This window comes from Vombatus ursinus, unplaced genomic scaffold (assembly GCF_900497805.2).
Source record: "Vombatus ursinus unplaced genomic scaffold, bare-nosed wombat genome assembly UNPS02015255.1, whole genome shotgun sequence".
In the NCBI taxonomy this organism is placed as follows: Eukaryota; Metazoa; Chordata; class Mammalia; order Diprotodontia; family Vombatidae; genus Vombatus; species Vombatus ursinus.
Window position 1 is genome coordinate 14328927 of NW_020955033.1, and position 18673 is coordinate 14347599.

Here is an 18673-nt window from a genome sequence, read left to right on the forward strand (position 1 = left end):
GGAACTTGAACCTGTGAACTTGAAGCCTGTGAACTAAGACACACTTAGGTGAACTTAAAGGATAGGGAGTTAAACAATGGAAGGAGAAAGGGGGAAGGGAACAGCAAAGAAAAAAGTGGATCACCGCAAGATTGTGAGCCAGCTAGCCAGCTTTAGTGACCGCCTCAACTCCACTCCTTTACCACCTGAATGAGTCTCTTCTACAAGTTGGTATCTCTGCTTGGAGCAGGGCGTCTTAATAATCCTTAGCTCGGGAACGAGTGGGGTGTGTGTGTGTGTGTGTGTGTGTGTGTGTGTGTCTGTGTAAAGTAGGTGGCGTTTGCTCTTCAGAGGAAGAAAAAACCATAGCAGGTTAAAAAACTTTTTTTTTTTTTTTTGCAAGGTGAGTGGCAGCAAAAGGGAGTTCCCACCTGTGGCTTTCTCAGTGTCAGGAAGAGTTGACTAAATGCAAAGGAGGGGCCATTCTGTTTTACAGAAGCTCTGAGGCCCCACCCCTGGGTCGGAGAGAAAAGCCCCTTGGGCAGAAAGGCCGGAGATGCTTGGTAGCTTAAGAGAAACAAGGAAGAAAACCTACACCCCTGTTGCTCCTCCTCCAGCAGCAACTGCCACTTCTTGCTTCCTGGGCTCACTCTCACCTGGGCAGCAGCCGTGGCAGCAGCAGCACCTACACCTGCACCAGGCCAGGCTCCCACCCTCTGCTGCCTGGCTGCCACCGCTCGACCCTAATTTTCCCCACCTGCCTGCCCTCTCCAGCCTGTCCCCTCCGCCTCAGAGTCCTCTTTGCCCCTGGATCCCGCCCCGATGGCCGCAAACGGGCCGGAGCACTTCCGAATTACAGCAGGCTTCCGACTGCTCCTGCTGACCCTTTTGGTGAGTTCGGCTGCGGGTCACCCCGCTCCTGGGAGGATGCGAACACCGCTCCCAGCGAGCCAGCCGGGGAGCCCTACCAGAGGATGGATGTGTAGCGCTGGGGTCGGGGACCCGTGAAGGAATTGGGGAGGAGGGACGGGGTGAGACTTGGACAAGATCCGAGGAGAGGTGAGCCAGGGTAAGTAGAGGAATTAGAACCGGGTTTCTGGATCTGGAGGCAAACGGATATCTTTATTAGATTTTAATCAGTTTAAGTAGCTGGAGATAAAAGCATCTGACTGACTCCCAAATTGTGGCCTCTAGGTATAGGGTGTGGATGAGCGCGTGTCAGAGCCTAGATGCTGGAAGGGGCCTTAGAAGCCATTTTGTACTCTGTTCTTTGTACAGATGGGGAAACTGAGAGCCAGGGAGGTTAAATGACTTGCCTAAGGTCATCCAACTACTAATTGTCAAGAGTCAAAGTTTAAACTCAGGAACTCTGACTCTGGAGAGAGTTCTGACTCATTCTATTGTACCAATATACACTGCCCTTTGCTGTTTGACTTCCTTCCTCTACTGCTTTGGTACTAAATCACCCCTTGAGTCGGGGCGCAGGATTGGGGGTCAGGGACTGCTGCTTGAGGTGTTTGGCTGGTATCAGAGCGATTGCTGTTTTTATACCTCTTCCCAAGAGTGCAGCAGTGTTTCTGGGAGCTTCTCCCTCCAGGTCACTTCTAAACCCCAGGTAAAAGAAAGCTGGGGTGGGAGAAGGGAGGGAGTAGTTGTGGAGATTTTGATGTTCCTTTCGGAAGTGAGGTTATCACCCATCTCTTCCCCTGAACTTCAACTAGTGATTCTCCTCTCTTGCAGTTTTGGAAAGGGGTTGGCAGATGCTGGGGTGAGCTGATCTGAAGGTGACTTGGAGAGCCTGTGGGAAGAGGAAGGAGACCGGCTGGTAGAATTAGTTGGGGCTAGAGGACAAATGAGAAGAGAAAAGCTCAGCGGAAAGATGTGGAGTTTGGCAGCGTCCTAGATTTAGTCTCAGGAAATGCTTTTTCTGGTGGAGCTTCAGGCTTTGAGGCCAATGTCATCCTGAAAGGGGAGTGAATCCAGAAGCATTCACAGGGCCTTTGGTAACTGACCTGAGTGATTTTATCTGGAGAACAGAGTAGACTTGTATTAAATTTAGACCATCTGAAGAGCTCTGTGGATAATTTTGGAAAAGAGGCAATTATTGAGAAAACCAAGTGGAGAATAGGTGTAGGAGTAACCATTCAACATCTGAATTACTCAGCTACTTCTCTGCCTTTTTTTTTTGTTGTTGTTGTTTTTATTTTTTATACAAGTAGATATGAGTCTACTTATGACTTAATAAAGTGTCCACATCACCATTTTTTGAGTCTTGAAATAAGAATATTTGTGTGACCTGTTAGGAGCTTGTTAGTAGCTCTAGAATGGTTAGGGAAAGTTACCTAAATAATAAATGATTTTCCTATGTGTAACTATTTGTATGGATCATATATTTCACCTTTGCAGTAAAATTTGTGTTAACTCTCAACTTTTACACCTTAGAGTGGTTATTACATGTGCAGAAATGTCATCAGATCTCAATGAATGTTTTTGATATGTTCATAAAAATGTCACACATATTGGCAACATGCAATATTTGTCAAACTGTTATCTTAATCTCCATACCCTCTCTACATTATATAATAATTTAGAAGAATTGTCCATGGTTAAAGGTAGTGCATTTGGCATTATGTTATATTATGTTATATTTGGCAAATGGAGAGTAATTTAGTTATATGTGAACATTGTGGGTTTTCACTTATCCATAAGAATTCAAATCAGTGTTTCATAAACTTTGGGTTCAATTCAATTTCAATTCAACAAATATTTCTCTATACAGTAGGCACTGTGCAAGGCAATGATGATATAAAGAAAAAAAATCCCTATGAATAAAAAGGATTTTACATTCTACTGGGTGGGTACAACAGGGATGTAAATAAGAAAAATATAAGGAAAACAGAAGAGAGAGAATGAAAACTCCAGATATATGGAGGAATTCATATGCAACCAGATTGCTTATGTGAGCAACTGTGAGCAAAGCCTAGTGTCTGTTACTTCTTTCTAGACAAAGCTCAGGAGAATTCTTTTTTGATGGCTTCTAGTTTGAACCCTGGATTTCCTAAAGCATACATATAATCACAGTCTCAATCATTTGTTGAGCATTCAAAAGCTGGCTATTGGCCAAGTATGAACTACTTGAATAGGCTAGATTTATCTGTTCTCCTCCACCCCTGAATTCTTCCCACAAACTCTGTTCCCTTTCTAATCTTTGAGGTTTTGTGGCTTTGACAAGGATGAGTTGAACTATGACAGGTTTTGTTATTAGAAGAGTAATATGAATAGCAAAAGAATGGCCACACCTCATTCTCCACCTTGGTTTGGTGGTGTTCTCTAATGGGAAACTAGTGTCCTTTCCATTACTCAGGATTTCTCTGTCAAGGATTAAACCACCCAAAAATCTCAAGGCAAAATGAAAAGTAACTCCTGACAAAAAGGTCAGGGACCTTATAAGCAAAGAAACAAAAGAGCACCCAAACCCAAACCAAGAAGCTCCAAACAAACACTCCCCCCCACCAAAGTTACTCTTAATTGTTGCTCTACTTAAATATATATATATATATATTTTTTTTTTTTACAAAGTTACAATATCTATCCAGAATCAAGAGAATATCATCAAAATCATAACATTTTAGAGTCGGAAGGGATCTTGGAGATCATCCAGGGGCGGGGAACCTGTGGCCTCAAGTCCACATGTTGCCATCTAGGTCCTCAAGTGTGGCCCTTTGACTGAATCCAAACTTCACAGAACAAATCCCCTTAATGAAAGGCTTTGTTCTGTAAAACTTGGACTTAGTCAAAGCTGCACTCAAGGACCTAGAAGAACACATGGGACCTTGAGGCTGCAGGTTCCCTACCCTTGATTGTTCTAGTTCAACCCCTGCAGGGGAACTGATGCCCAGAAAGTCTCAGTTAACCCAGGAAGGTTATATGATTTGCCCTAGGTCACATAGCTAAGTGCTTGACCTAAGGTGATTCCTCTGCTCTCTGGAGCCCAAATCAAATGTTCTTTCCATTACATCCAGGTTGGCTCTGAAAAAAACTTAATTCTTAAATTTATAAAATAACATTAATTACTAATTATATGGTACCTTTTCCAAGGAGCTCAAACTGCTTTGAAAACTTACTTTTAAAAATATACCTTTAAAATAAGAGACAGTTATTGTAAATAAAACTCTTTCTTTTTAATGGTTGAGGAAACTGAAGTATTAAGAGTACAAAAGATTTTGTGCAAGTTTGTTTAAAAATTGAGCCCAAAGGAGATCCCTTGAGTTTTTGATTCTCAGTTAGAGTTAATGTGTAATTACTGTTTTTCAGTGATTCAGTTGTGTCCAATTCTTTGTGACTCCTGGCTCAGAATATACTGTCCATATTTTGTCCATTGTTTTGTTTTGTTTTTGCAAAAATACTACAGTATTTTGCCATGTGGATTAAGACAAATAGAGGTTAAGTGATTTGCTCAGGGTCATACAACTATTACATGTCTGAGGCTAGATTTGAACTCAGCTCTTCTTGACTCCAAGCCCAGTGCTTTATCCACTGAGTCACCTAGCTGCCTACAATTTTATAACTGTAAACTTATATAAATGTGAGAGATTGTTTCACTTTTTCTGAAATATTTTTGCCCTTCAAAGAAGATATATGCATACATAGCTCTGAATACTATAGGGTACACTTATGCAGTTATATATTGGATAGTAAACTCACTCCATCATAGATGAGTTATAAATACTAAAAAGTTGCCTGAGGCCATTAGATGTTAACTAATGACTTAGGATCACTATGCTATTCAAATATCAGAATGGGGATTTTAATCCAGGTCATCTTGATTCTGAACATAATACTTTTTTACTTCTAAGCTGAACCTATTATATGCATAATGAATGATGCCCAAACAATTGCTATGCTTTGTTTTTTGGGTTAATTTTGCTTTGTGTACTGAGAGGTAGAAATGCTTCACATAATTTAAATTGATATATGGCTAAATTATGGTAGAGTTAGGACTATAAAATATAGCTTTTTAAAAATCCACAGAAATGTACTTTGCTGAGATTTTATATGGCGAGTTTTGTGTGGGAAAAGCGTCCTTTATTTCTATTCTTAACATCCATGAGACATTTCAGACCTGAAGATTTCATTGTGAGACCTATAGCAAAAGGAGGCTAAAGACAGGAAAAAAAATACCCCATAGGTGGTGAAGTGGATAGAGTGCCAGGCCTGAAGTCAAGAATACTCATCTTCCTGAGTTCATATCTGGCCTCAGACATTTACTAGCTGTGTGACCTTAGGCAAGCTACTTAACTCTGTTTGCCTATAAAATGAGCTGGAGAAAGAAATGACAAACCACTCCAGTGTCTTTGCCAAGAAAACCTTATATGGGGTCACGAAGAGTTGGACACAACTGAAGAACAACAGTAATTTTGCAAATACACCAATGAGGATACTATATAATCTTGAGAGGTAAAAATGTAAGACAAAGTTAGATCTGTTTATAATATACATTGTAGGTTTGTGGTATATGAGAATTTGGAAGGAAAACTCATTTGATTTTGTTGAAAAGCCAATTTTGAACCAAATAATTTTCTAAAGTATTGATCTATATTTATGAACTTTATAAAATGTTTATAATTTCTTTACTAAACATTGTGTCAACTTGGCACAGTAGATACAGAGCTAGCCTCCCCAGTCAAGTTGACTTGTGTTCAAGGTCAGACTCTGCTCCATACTGGCTGTGTGATGCTTGCTGGGTAAGTCACTTAACCTCTCACTGCCCACTAAGGCTGTAAGTTAAGGAATAATTTAAAATCTTCATTAGTGGAGGATATTTCTTTACAAGGGAACACTCTGTATACTAATGAAATCATGAGTCTAGGTTAAACACTAAAGTATTCCCGACTCTCTAAGAAATAGAACAGATAACTTTATTTAGAACCAGAAGAGCTTTATACCCCTTTATTGTACATTTGAGGAATCAGAGTCCCAGAGAGGTAGAATAATGCACCCAAGTCACCCAGTTCTCCTGACTCCTGTTCCACTATACCACACTGCTCTTGTGATCAGATCGAAGTCAATTCAACAAGGATTTGGTGAATGTCTTCTGGGGGCAACGTACTATGCTACAAGTTGGGGCTGCAAAGACAAGGTGGTAAACAGTCCCTGCCCTTGTTGCTGTTACAAAACTTTCAAAACAAAGAAAACTTTTGAAAAAAGTCGGAAAGGACTAGACAGAACAAAATTCAGTAAATTTCTGAATATACTTTCAACTTTCAAAATATTTGAAGCTTATCTGTCTTGTTTTATCCCTATGTGTGTATTCAATGTAACATTAGTTCTGATTTTTGAGGCAGCTCATACAAATGGAGAGATTGAAAGTGACATTGTATGTCTATATCTGGCAGCAAGCAGCCACTAAACCATGTTAGTGTTGGCTGCCATCCTTGGCACATTATTTTCTTCAAGATCATATTCAATAATTTTTTAAATTAGCCATGGAAGGAATCCAATTATAAATAAAGAACTATTATATGGATTTTTGTTCTTCCACATTCATCCTGTTTTTAAACATGCACCACATTTTACTGTACACTTGTGTAACACTTTACATTTTTGGACATGCTTTCATGATTCTTGTAACACTTTAAGGTATTCAGGACAAACATCTCTACATTACAAATGAGAATATTCAGAGGTTGTGAATAGCTAGAGGTCAAATGGCTACTAAGTAGAAGAGGGGACCAGAATTTAGGGCTTCCTTTTATTATTCCATATACCTTTTCCAGGTATGTCCCTTCCAAATACTGTCCTTCCATTTTAGTTTGCTCAAGTGATTGAATTGGGCAGCTAGGTGGCCCACTGGATAGAGTGGTGGGCCTGAAGTCAGGAAGACTCATCTTCCTGAGTTCAAATCTGACCTCAGATACTTACTAGCTATATGACTCTGGGCAAGTTACTTAACCCTATTTGTCTGAGTTTCTCATCTGTAAAATGAGTTGGCAAAGGAAATGGCAAACCATTCCAGTATCTTTGCCAAGAAAATCCCAAATGAGATCATGAACAATCAGACACAACTGAACAATAATGAAAGACCTCTCCTTGGATAGTTGCAAACAATAGTTAATTTTGATTTTCTTTATAGGTCTTGAGTTTTTCCTGTGAAGCCTGCAAAAGGGTGACACTTTCTGTTCCTTCTAAACTTGAAGCTGAGACTTTTGTTGGTAGAGGTAAGAAAATGAAAGAGAAATTTTTCCTGACCTGTAATTTGATATATTTTCTTTAACTGTGATGTTTGAAGTCAGGGAAACTGTTAGGTGATAGATCTTTGGAGTTAGCATGGGAATCAGTTAGAAGTAGATTTAAATGAGTATAATTTTCACAAAACTTTTGTGCTTCATAGTGTAAGGATTCATTTTTGGGGTGGTGAATACTCTTTTAGATATTGTATGTCTCCTAGGTGAGCTACTTTCCCTCCATCCCCTAACTTTTAAAAGAATTACAGGTCTCTAGATACTTGGGTTTTTTTATGGGGGGGAAGGCACTATTCTGAATTTTTAATAAAATAGAATTTTTGTAGTAAAATATTTCCTTGTAAATGAGATCTGGAAAAATGACTTTGCCTTTCAAAAATTTTGTTTTGAAGATGAAAAACATTACTTTTAAAACTTTTGATTGGCATGGAGAGGGTGTCTAAAATACATATATGATTTAGGTCAGTGACTGCAAACTCAAATTACACTTTATATAACATGTTAGATGATTTCCTGTAAGGCTTCACTAGATTTAGGGGTCAGAAGACCTGAGTTTGAGTTCTGACTCAGGTTTTTACTAACCATATGACTTTGGACAAGTCACTTAAATTTTCAGAACCTCAGTTTCTTCATCTGTAAAATGTACGATAATATTATTTGTACATTCTACCTTGCCATGTTGCTGGAAGAAGTGTGTTTTATAACTCAAAGGCTATGCAATGTGAGGATGTTTTTTTATTTTTGAGGGGGAAGATAGGATTGAATTCTGACCTGCGAATTTTTATCAGTACAGAGAACTCTTAATTTGGAAACTCCCTTTACTAAACAGATAAGCAACTGTTCTATAACTTATATTCTTAGCTGTCTGGGACAATGAGAGGTCAAGGACAGGGCTGGTTTAAGTTAAAAATGAGTCTTGTGTCCTGGTCTTTTGGACTTTGAGGCCAGTGTTACATACACTGGGCTTATTTATTTATTTTTACTTATTTTTGTTGTACATGTAGTTTTATGGCATTGTAAAGGTAATTTGAGTTCAAATATGTTATCCTAGCGGAAAAAATCACTTCTCTAAAAGGCTATTAAATATTATTGGTTCATTATTTTTTCTATTCCAAAGGACAGTGGTGCCTAACACTTCACCTAGACTATAATGTAATAGTTCAACCACATTTTTTTTCCTTTTTGTGACACAAATGAATAAAACAGTTATTAAGTGCTTTCTATATGCAAAGCACTGTGCTTTGCTGTCACTGAGGATATAAATAGAAAAGCTAAACATGAGGACAGTCATTTTTTTTTTTTTGAGATCCTTATGGGCTGCAAGGCGTTAGGATAATGTTTCCTACTATATTAGAAATCCTCAGTGAATAACCCCAAGTGCTAAGTCTCTTTTGGGGAGACTCACACCTCTTTGGAGCTTTTTACAGTTTATTTTCCTTTAAGCTAACCTGTTTGCCTTAGTGAGATGAGTTCAGAAATCCATTTAGATTGATCTATGTGCTGTAAGGATTCACTGAGGAGATTTTGGATGCTCTCTGTGTTTCTTGAACTCTTTGGAAATTTTCCCCCAGACATTCAGTCAGAGTTCCCTATGTATTAGAGGAATCCAGAGATTCCTCAGAACTGAACTCAGCCTGCACACATGGGTCTAGAGGAGAGGGGCTGCTTATATGGAAAGTCAAAACCCTATCTTCTTACTTCTATCCCCAGCCCTTCCAAGTAGGTCTGTGTTTTTACATAAGAGCCAAGACAAAGCAGATTAGTTTCTCTCCTAATTATGAGGACTAGCTTTTGTCAACCTAGGTCTCTTCTCTCTTTTGGGTACTCTGTTGGAACCAGACATCCTCTGAGTGGAGAAGTTTGGTTTTTCTTTTTTCCTCTTTTCTTTATTGTCATTGGGTCAGGTCCTTTGCAAGGCCCAAAATGGGCCATAACCTATTAGGTATGACTAATCTTTGGAATTAAGAATAGAAATGAATTAGAAGCTATCTTAAATGAAAAACAATTCAGTTATCCTTCAAAACTTGCCTTTAAAAATCAGTCATTGTTAGTGATTTTCCTTAGTAATACATAAGTGAAGGTTATGTACAGATATTCAACATTTAGATATTGAAGTAGTGGGAAGACAGAATTGTGGTGGAGTAGCTGACCTCAGCTAGCTGACCTCAGAACCAGCAAGTCCTTGGTCCAGGTCCAACTTTTGGCACATACAATCTGTGACCCTGGGCAAGCCCACTGACTTATTAGTGTAACAGACAACTCCCTATGACTATAATACGTGCTTGTCTACATTGATAGAGGAAATTGCTTACCAGGGAGTCCCCTACATTAATTAAATAACAGGTCCATATTAAAAAAAGAAAGTAAAGTGAGACTTCAACGAATCTCCCACTCAAATACCTCACTATGTGACTTGGAAGTTTTGATTTTGTTTCCTCAAAGACTCTGTCAGCAGAACCCAAGGTAAAGTGGAACTTTAGGCATGGTCCTGTGGGTAAACAGGTGTCCAAGAATCTGCCTAGCTTAATGTGGAGAGGCCAATCACCAACCTGGCAGCTAGATGATGAACTTTTTGTTCATAATAACCTTTTAAACTAATAAAAATACAAATCAGCCCTAAATCCCTTTTCCTATGTTTGCAGTTAAAGTGTCACAGTGATAGATAATGGAGAAGAGAGTACCAAGAATCACAGTTATTTAGGATAGCTACCAATATTAATTTAACTGTTGGTTCTCTAAATATAGGATATTTGTTCTGTGACCAGTGAATTAACATTCTAACAGTGGAACTAAATAACAACTTGTCACTATAAATAAATATAACAATATGTCACTATAAATAAAACCAGAAAGACCTAAGTAAATTGGAATTGTATGGATGGACACAATGTGGGAAGTAAATAGATTTAGATGAAAGAGTCAATGTTTGCCAACAGGGAACAAAAAGAATCATTTCATGTAACACTTGGTCATCTTACTTCAGAGTACTCGTAAATAAGCAGACCACCATGAAGATCATGAAAACTTATAGATTAACATCTGTTGGAAATAGGGGCAAGGCGGGTAGTTTTTGTGAAGAATTTGACCTTGCCTTTTCAAATGTCAGAATTTACCTTGATGCATATGACTTCCTTGTGAAGTTGGGCATTGAGCAAGACTGTGAAATCTATGTGGTCCAAACATGTAGTGAGAGTGAGGGTTAACAAGACGGCCCAAGTGTTGTACTAGTCCCCACCAAATATTTAAAAGAATTTGAAGAAGGCTTTAGATTTTTCCTTTATGAAGAATTTATAGAAATATGGGGAAAATATTAGCATAGGGTGGAAGGGTTTTTTACTTGTAACAATTGAAGGAGTACCCACACTATTGGGATCAAGAATATTTTGAAGCATTAATAGAGGATTTTAACTTTCTACTTTGAGATCAGCATTCTCATTCCACTAACAGTAGAGCATTTGATAAATTCTTAACTTGCTACTCTGAAAGCTTACTTTCCAATGGATACTCTTGGCTGACTTCTGACCCCCCCAAAATATCTTTTTTTTGTTGTTGGCAGTTTAATAAAAGAAACCTTGGGAAAAGTGGTACTCTCATCATCATCATCATCATCATCATTGTCATCATCATCATTGTAATCATTATCATCTTATTAATATATGTTAGTAATTAATATCTTTTCACAATATCACCAACTACAAAAATAATAGTATGATAGGTAATCCTAATGGTCCTCACAAGTTTCTCAAGGCCAAGAAGAAAAAAAAAAAACACTTGGGAATGTTGGAAAATGTACACCTGCATATATTTTTTACCTTTCCCATTGTCCTACTGATCTATTACTTCCAGAAAACTTCCTGGAAGCATTAGGAGCATATGTTATGCTAACTTACATTAATATAGCTCTTCACAATTACTTCAGTGTATTCATGTGTGTTTTCACATTTGTCGCTTTGATTCTGCCTTACAGTTCCATGCCTTTCCCACTACACCATTCGCCTCCAGTGTGCCACATCTGCATCTATGGTACCAGATTCTTTGACTTTAACTTTGACTTTTTCCTCTCCTCCATCTGTTCAGTTGCCAAGTTTTGATGATTCTAGCTCTGAAACCTCTTCCACATTAGTGTTCTCCTTTCTTTTTACATGCCTTTGTTACCATCTGATGAAATTTTTGCAATAGTTTCCTAGAAGCATTCTGTGCCTTTGCTCTCTCTACCAACATGGGTGTGTTATGGTCTGAGGGGTTGAGACCCCTCAAAGACCGGAGTACAGGACAGGATCATCTGGAATGAATTCACAGATTCAAGCATTCTTTGAGTCAAGTTGGCAAAGACTTATTGTTAACGCTATATAGCAGGCAAAAATTTTTAAGGAGCCTGGGAGAGTCTGAGGATGGAGCTGGGGTTTATATGGAAAAGGGCATGGGAAAGGAATGCTAGGGATACTAATTAGGTAATCTAAAAGTCCAGGTGTTTTTGGGAGCTATGGATGGGAAAGTGTAGGGAGTATGCCAGACAGGGAGGGAATTGTCAAAGGGAGTTGGGAATCTGGTGGGAGGAAGAGTCCTTTGGCCAGCCAGGGACAAAACTCCTTGAGCCAGGCACCCCTCTCTCTCTATCCTGATTAGAGAATGCTCTGCAACAAGAGAAAATTTTCCTCACAGGACAGGAGCTTACTAAAAATTGGGAGGCCTCCAGAGACATGATCTTAGGGCTGGGGCTTAAGCAGCCCAGCACCCTCTCACTCAGCTGTGTGTCACTAGGGAGAGAGATAAGTGTCTTGCTGGGGCCCACTCATGAGTAATTGCTAGGCACAGTGTCCTTGGGCTGGAGGGAAACTGGCAGGGATAGTGTTTCTGAGGCCAGGGAGAAATTGGGATCCAACAACACCCAAACACCCCATCAGGTTCAAGTGCCACCTGACACTGGTTGTGTGACCTGAGCAATTCACATACCCTCCCAGTGCTCTGAGCAGCTCTCTAAGACTAGGTACTGAAGAAAAGACATTTGAGAGAAACAGTCCTTAAAGCTCTAAAGAGGATGCTAACCTGCAATGGTTGAGAGAATTTCCTTAACTGAGAGTCCATTGTACTAAAGATATTGCAGGTTCAGTTACTAGACCTAGTTGAGAAGAACAAAAGAGACAGAATGATCATGAAACTAAGGATGAATATAAAAAATACCATGGAACTATAAGAATAATATCAGTAAGGGAAAAATGCAAAATGAGTTGAAGCTTACAAAAACTGCTAAAGACAACATAGGGTATATCAGGAACAAAAAGAACAATATGGGACAGATAGATCCATTTTTAATTGCCTTGTGAACAGTGAGAAAGGAGAATCATACAACTTGAATTTGGTTTCCATCTTTTCTATGAAGGAGAATGATCTTCAAATAACTCATTATGCTATAAAGACCACATAATTCCTTGTAAAATATATTTTGCTTTTGTTTGCATTTTACAAATTGCTGTGATTTGTTTCTCCTTTAGTTAATCTAGATGAGTGCCTTCCATCTGCAAATATAATCCATTCAAGTGACCCTCACTTCAGAATTTTCAAAGATGGTTCGGTGTATACAACCAATCCTGTTGTGTTGTCTCCTGAGAAGAGAATGTTTACTATTCTACTTTCCAACACAGAGAAAAGAGAACAGAAGAATCTAGTTGTCCTACTAGAATATCAAAAGAAGGTATAAAAGAACATATCAATATTTTTCAATGTGTATTATTTGCTTTTCATCATTACGTTGTCTCTTTATTGGTGAATTATGCCTGTTGCCTACCCTTGCATGATGTTGACTTTTGGCCAGATTTTTCAAGTTGCTATTATTTCATTCCTCTTCTGTTTCATCAATCTTGCATCTCATTCTTGGTTCTTATGAGACAGGTTGCTTATGGAGAGTCTAATGTTTGGAAAAATAGCCATTGATTTCACATGTGTATTTTCTCTGTTTTCTAAATCCAGGTACTGAAGAAAAGACATTTGAGAGAAACAGTCCTTAAGCGTGCCAAGAGAAGATGGGCTCCTATCCCTTGTTCATTGCAGGAGAACTCTTTAGGTCCTTTCCCCATGCTTCTTCAACAGGTAATTACATTTTTGCTTAATTCTACAGTTCTTCATATCCCTGCAACTTGGACGCTGACTTTTCAATCACTTAAATATATCATGGCTACCCTCTTTATATGTGGTGTGTGTTTATGGACCTATGTATTTAGGTACACATGACATATATATTTTTGGATTTTCTTTTTAGAAAAGCTTTTGCCACCTTTCATAAAGTAGTAAAATCTTGATTGCTAGGTGCATGAAACTTCATAGTATGAAAGTGACTCCCAGAAATCAACAAAGAAGCCTCAGAGAATGGACACTGTCAGAAATAATAAAATGCAAAATTTAAATTGTATGCATTTTGATTGTCTACTAGAGAAAGGGAGTACTGTTATTGATTGGCAGTGAATATAAAAGCCAAATCCTGTGTCTTAACAGGAGAAGAGCAAAAAATAAAATTTTCAAAGGAGAGATCACACTGGAGAACAAAAGTGGGGTAGGAATTAGAGAAGGGTACCATGGGATCTTGGTGTAAGAAAATGAGATGGAGAAATAGTATGAATGGGAAGGGAGCAAAGATGCATATGAATGGAGGTATAAAAAATTATTCAAAGCAAAAATCCTTATGCAAAATCCTACTTGGTTTAGCATTATGACATTTAGAGAGTGATGTGGTAATATATAATGTGTTAATTTGTGGACATATATACTGGCATACTGGCAAGCTAAGATATGATTTCATAGTGTGTATACATACATATACACATACATATATAATATGTATTTATGTACACAGGTATAACAATATTCACAAATATAGTTTATGTATGTGTTTATGTGCATGTGTGCATACATATGTACATGTACACAAGTGTAGTTTCACTAAATTAAAGTGCCATTCTGATATGGGAATTCTCCAATCAAAAAGTGTTGCTATCTTTGAATAAGTGTGGAAAAGTAAAATATTTTTGAAAGCCAAGGAGTTTAAGTTTGAATTATACGTATTTTCTGAATGTCAAAGTTAGACATGGTATTAAAAGGCAGTAGTACATAAATTCTGTCAGCAAAGAGACTTTCATTTTGTTTTTGCATAATAATCCTTAGCATAGTTCTTTGCACCCAGTAGGAATTTTGAAAATATGTGTCCCAGTGTTTTAAAGTGTGATCCCACATAGTCTGTGGAACCTAAATAGGCAGAAAGATTTTGTGGCTCTTTTATAGAACTTTGTTTAGGGGATACCCTATGTTTGGTAACATTTTATAGTGTTGCCAAAACTAGTCTATTTTGATTATACTTGCCCTTGATGGTGCCAGTGAATAAAATGCCCTCAGGTTTACAAAGATTAAAGACAGATTGACTGCTATTACATGTCTTAATGCTATGTATGGGTTCCCATAAAACAAAACCTTTAATGATGAGAAAATGTAATTATCCTAGAGGTTTCTAAGGTACTACACACTCACCTAAATGGGAAAAGGTTTTCCTTTTTTTTTTCTTCTCTAATTTGTTCCATAATATGTTATGTATCTTCAGTGAATGAAAGATCATCTTAGCAGAATACAGTTACCTGAAAAGGCACTCATTAGATTATCATGGTATTCTCCTCCCTCAATCCTCTTCCAGTGATCAGAGTTAATTTCTGGAAATATTTTAAGTATCTTATTGAAATGAGTGTTAGATAATGTTAGCAATCTTTGGATGAGTGCCATTAAGAATATGAAATATTATTACAAAAGAGATTTCATGAGATGCCATCATGCTGATGTCATATAAGGCTTTTCATCTTATTCTAATGTAAACAATACAAATTTTAATATGGCTTGTACTTGGAATTCTATCAGTCAATTGAAAAGCATTTATTAAGTACCAACTGTGTGCCAGGTGCTGTATTAGATGCTAGAGATAGAAAATAAAAAATGAAACCGTCTCTACCTTCAAGGAGTTTACATTTCATGAGGGCAAACAACTTGTACACATGTAAGTGGAAATAGATACATATAGACATATGGAGAGACATATGCTATATGTATGCATGCAGGTAATTGTCTTTCACTTATATTAATACATAATAAAATACAATATAGCATATATTTAAGACAAATAATTTCTGAGGATACAGAGTGGTGGTGGTAGTGACAATAACAACTTGGGCATGGATCAGGAAAGGTTTTATATAGCAGAAATATGTAAGCTGAGGCCTGAAGGGAGTCACAAAGTCTAAGAGGCAGAGAGGTGAGAAGGAAATACATTTTAAGGAGAAGGAAAAGTATGTGCAAACGCAAGGAGACAGAAGATAAGATACTGTGTATACCAAAGAGCATGCATGGTAATTTGCGTGGTATGTAGAATGCATAATAATACCAAGAAGGTAGGCTGGAACCAAATTTCAGTGGGCTTTGAATATGAAACAGAGAAGTTTGTATTTTATCCTAGAGATAATAGGGAGCCACTCAGGTTTTGGAGCATGGGAGCGACCAGAACAGTGCTTTAGGAATATTTCTTTGGTAGTTGTACAAGAAGAGACTGGAGAGTAGAGGGACTTTAGGCTTGAGAGACCAACAAGGAGGCTATTGCAATCATTTCCACAACAATGAGTGGGGCCCTGAATTAGGGTGGTGGTCTATGACTGGAAGAGAAACAGGTACTAAAGATGCTATGTAGGTCCAAAGGCAAACATTGTTGAGGATTTAGGGACAAAAATTTGAACTGATTTATGATTACAGAAATGTCTATTGTTGAGAGATAATTTGAAAGTTTTATAATTAGGATTAGAAAATGTCATTGCATATTGTTGAAATGGCAAGGAATAGTATTCCTCCTTACCTCTTTAACACAGTTACTGTAGGAAGAATGGATTAAAGCTCACAAGGAAGTTCATGTGATTTTTTTAAATTTTAGTTTCACTAAGACAGTGTGTTTTGAATGTTCCTAAGAAGTCAAAAGACACTGATAAAGATAGTGAAGAGGGGCAGCTAAGTGCTCAGTGGGTAGAGCACCGGCCCTGGAATATGGAGGACCTGAGTTCAAATCTGATCTCACACTAGACATTTGACACTTACTAGCTGTGTGACCCTAGGCAAGTCACTTAACTCCAATTGCCTTGCCAAAAAAAAAAAGGTAGTGAAGAGTTCATGGAGAATGAGAAAATTTCTTAGGAGATGACTGCTTTAGATTTTGATTCAGTATATGGGGAAAATAGTCATTTGATCTTAGAATTTGTAAGAAAGAAGGTGAAAAAGCTGGGGACAATCTGACCTGCACCACAAATTTGACGAGTATGTTTCAGAGGGCTCAGAGAGAGGATAGGTGGGATACCATGGTCTAAAATTCCATAAGAGAAAGCAACCTAGAAGCTAGTAAGAAGGAAATGCCAAAGACCCAGAGATATAACTCCACAAAGGAAGTGAAATTGTTCAAAGAGGCAAGAGTAAATTTACAAGATACTCAGAAGTCAACTTAGATTAAAACAAAACAAGATAAACAATATGTGTAGATGATGGAAATAAGGGCAGGTAATGAACACGAAATTGTCATATAGTCCTATAATATCAAGAGAACTAATGCTCAGAATAAGCTGAGGCTAGGCATTCATAAGGAGCATCCCCCCAAAAAAGGTTGTTTTGAAGCTATATTGGGGGCAAAGAGGATTAAAGAAGATCTAGGATGGCACTTCATAATGAACAAGATGATAGAGTATGAGGGAGAGAAGGTAGAACCAATCAATTCTTTTTTTTCTGTTTTCTCTGCAACAAGAATGATACATAGACTATCAAGACCAGAGCAAAAAATGACTAATAAAAAAGTTGAAGCTCAAGATAAGTAGGGAAAATAATGAGAAAGTACTTAGCTATATTTGATGAATATGTGTCATTATGTTCCAGTGAAGTACATCTAGAGGCATGAAAAGAAGTTATGAATATGATAGTTAAGTAATTATATGTCATCTTAGACCACAGAGAATGGGATAAGTGCCATAGGACTAGAGAAGTACAGATGTTCTAATTTTTGAAAAAGAAAGAGAATTGAATCAGCGACCTATATAGACCTGTGAATTTGAATTCAATTTCGGGCAGAATCTTACAGCGTAGTATTTAAGGAATAGTTATCATGTAGAAAAAGAAGCGGTGAGTCTAAAGGGCCAAGTATTGCTTCATTAAGAGCAAATTATATTTGATTCATGCCATTTCCTTTTTTGATAGGGTTTCTAGACTGATAAATAGGGTAAATGTTGTAGACATAATTTGCTTTTATCTTAGATAATCATTTGACAATGACTCTGTTGTGAATTTTATGGACAAATCCATAGATAGATTCCAAATTTTGTAAATGATTAGAAATAAAGACTTAGAAGAAAGTCTCCAGTGTAGTGCCCCCAGGGATTTGTGCTTAGTTCTGTGCTTTTCTTTTTCACATTTTATCAGTGACTTAGATAAAGTTTTAGTTGGCATTCTTATTAGATTTGTAAATGGAACCAAGATGAGAGGCATAGGTAACACCCTGGATCCAAAATAGATCTCTGCAGGTTGCATCACTGGGTTGAATCTGCTGAGATGAAATTTAATAGGGATAAATGAAAAGTTTTACAGCTGGGTCCAAAAAAGTTTAAGATTAGAAGGCATATTTAGATAATGGTTCATCTGAAAACGTCTGGAGATTTTAGTGAACTACAAATTCAATAAGAATAATCAGTGTGATACATTGGCCAAAAAAGTTAAGATTTTGTTAGGACTATGGATATAATAATCCAGTTTTAAAGTGGCCACCATACAAAGTATTTCATTCAGTTCTGTATGTGCATTTTAGGAATGGTATTGATAAGCTGGAGGGTATCCAAAGGATGGCAGCCAGGATTATGAAAGACCTTGAGGTCATGCTAGATGAGAATTAGTTGAAGGAACTAGAGATGTGTAGCCTAGGTAAGAGAAGACAGGTGGGGGGAGGGTAGGCAAAAAAATTGTCTTCAAGTATTGAAAGGCTGTCCTGTGGAATTAGAGATTATACATTTTCTTAGCCTCAGGGTGCAACACTAGGAACAGTGGGTGAAAACTGTTCTGAAGCCAGCTTGATATCACTGCCTCAAAAAGTCACATGGGTTTTCCTTCACTAGAATTCTTCAAGTTAATACATTATGCTGTATTTTCAGGACTATTATAGAGGGCTTCCTTCTGTTATTATTATCATCTTGTTTAAGCATAGGTTGAACTAAGGCATCCCTGAAGATGCTTTCAATTCTAAATTTTGTAAATTTTTGAAAAGATGGTGATGTTGCCATTTTCTGGGGTCCAATTCAATAAATAAGTTTATTCTTATTCATGTATCATTTGCTTTTATGAAGCAATTGGCAAGAAAACATGGTCTGATAGAGAGAATGTTGTACTCATTATCTGGAAGATGAGAGTTC

General features: G+C 37.6%; 1 protein-coding gene across 2 annotated transcripts in view; it reads left to right on the forward strand.

Moving 5' to 3' along the window:
• The first annotated feature begins 671 nt into the window (after positions 1 to 671).
• LOC114031797 (desmocollin-2-like) overlaps positions 672 to 18673 on the forward strand; it is a 42710-nt gene continuing 24708 nt past the window's right edge. For both annotated transcript variants that reach the window (XM_027846932.1, XM_027846933.1), the window contains exons 1-4: positions 672 to 870; positions 7112 to 7196; positions 12713 to 12912; positions 13188 to 13307. In XM_027846932.1, coding sequence (XP_027702733.1) covers positions 802 to 870; positions 7112 to 7196; positions 12713 to 12912; positions 13188 to 13307 — 474 coding nt within the window. In that variant the 5' untranslated portion in view covers positions 672 to 801. The remainder of the gene's footprint in view (positions 871 to 7111; positions 7197 to 12712; positions 12913 to 13187; positions 13308 to 18673) is intronic.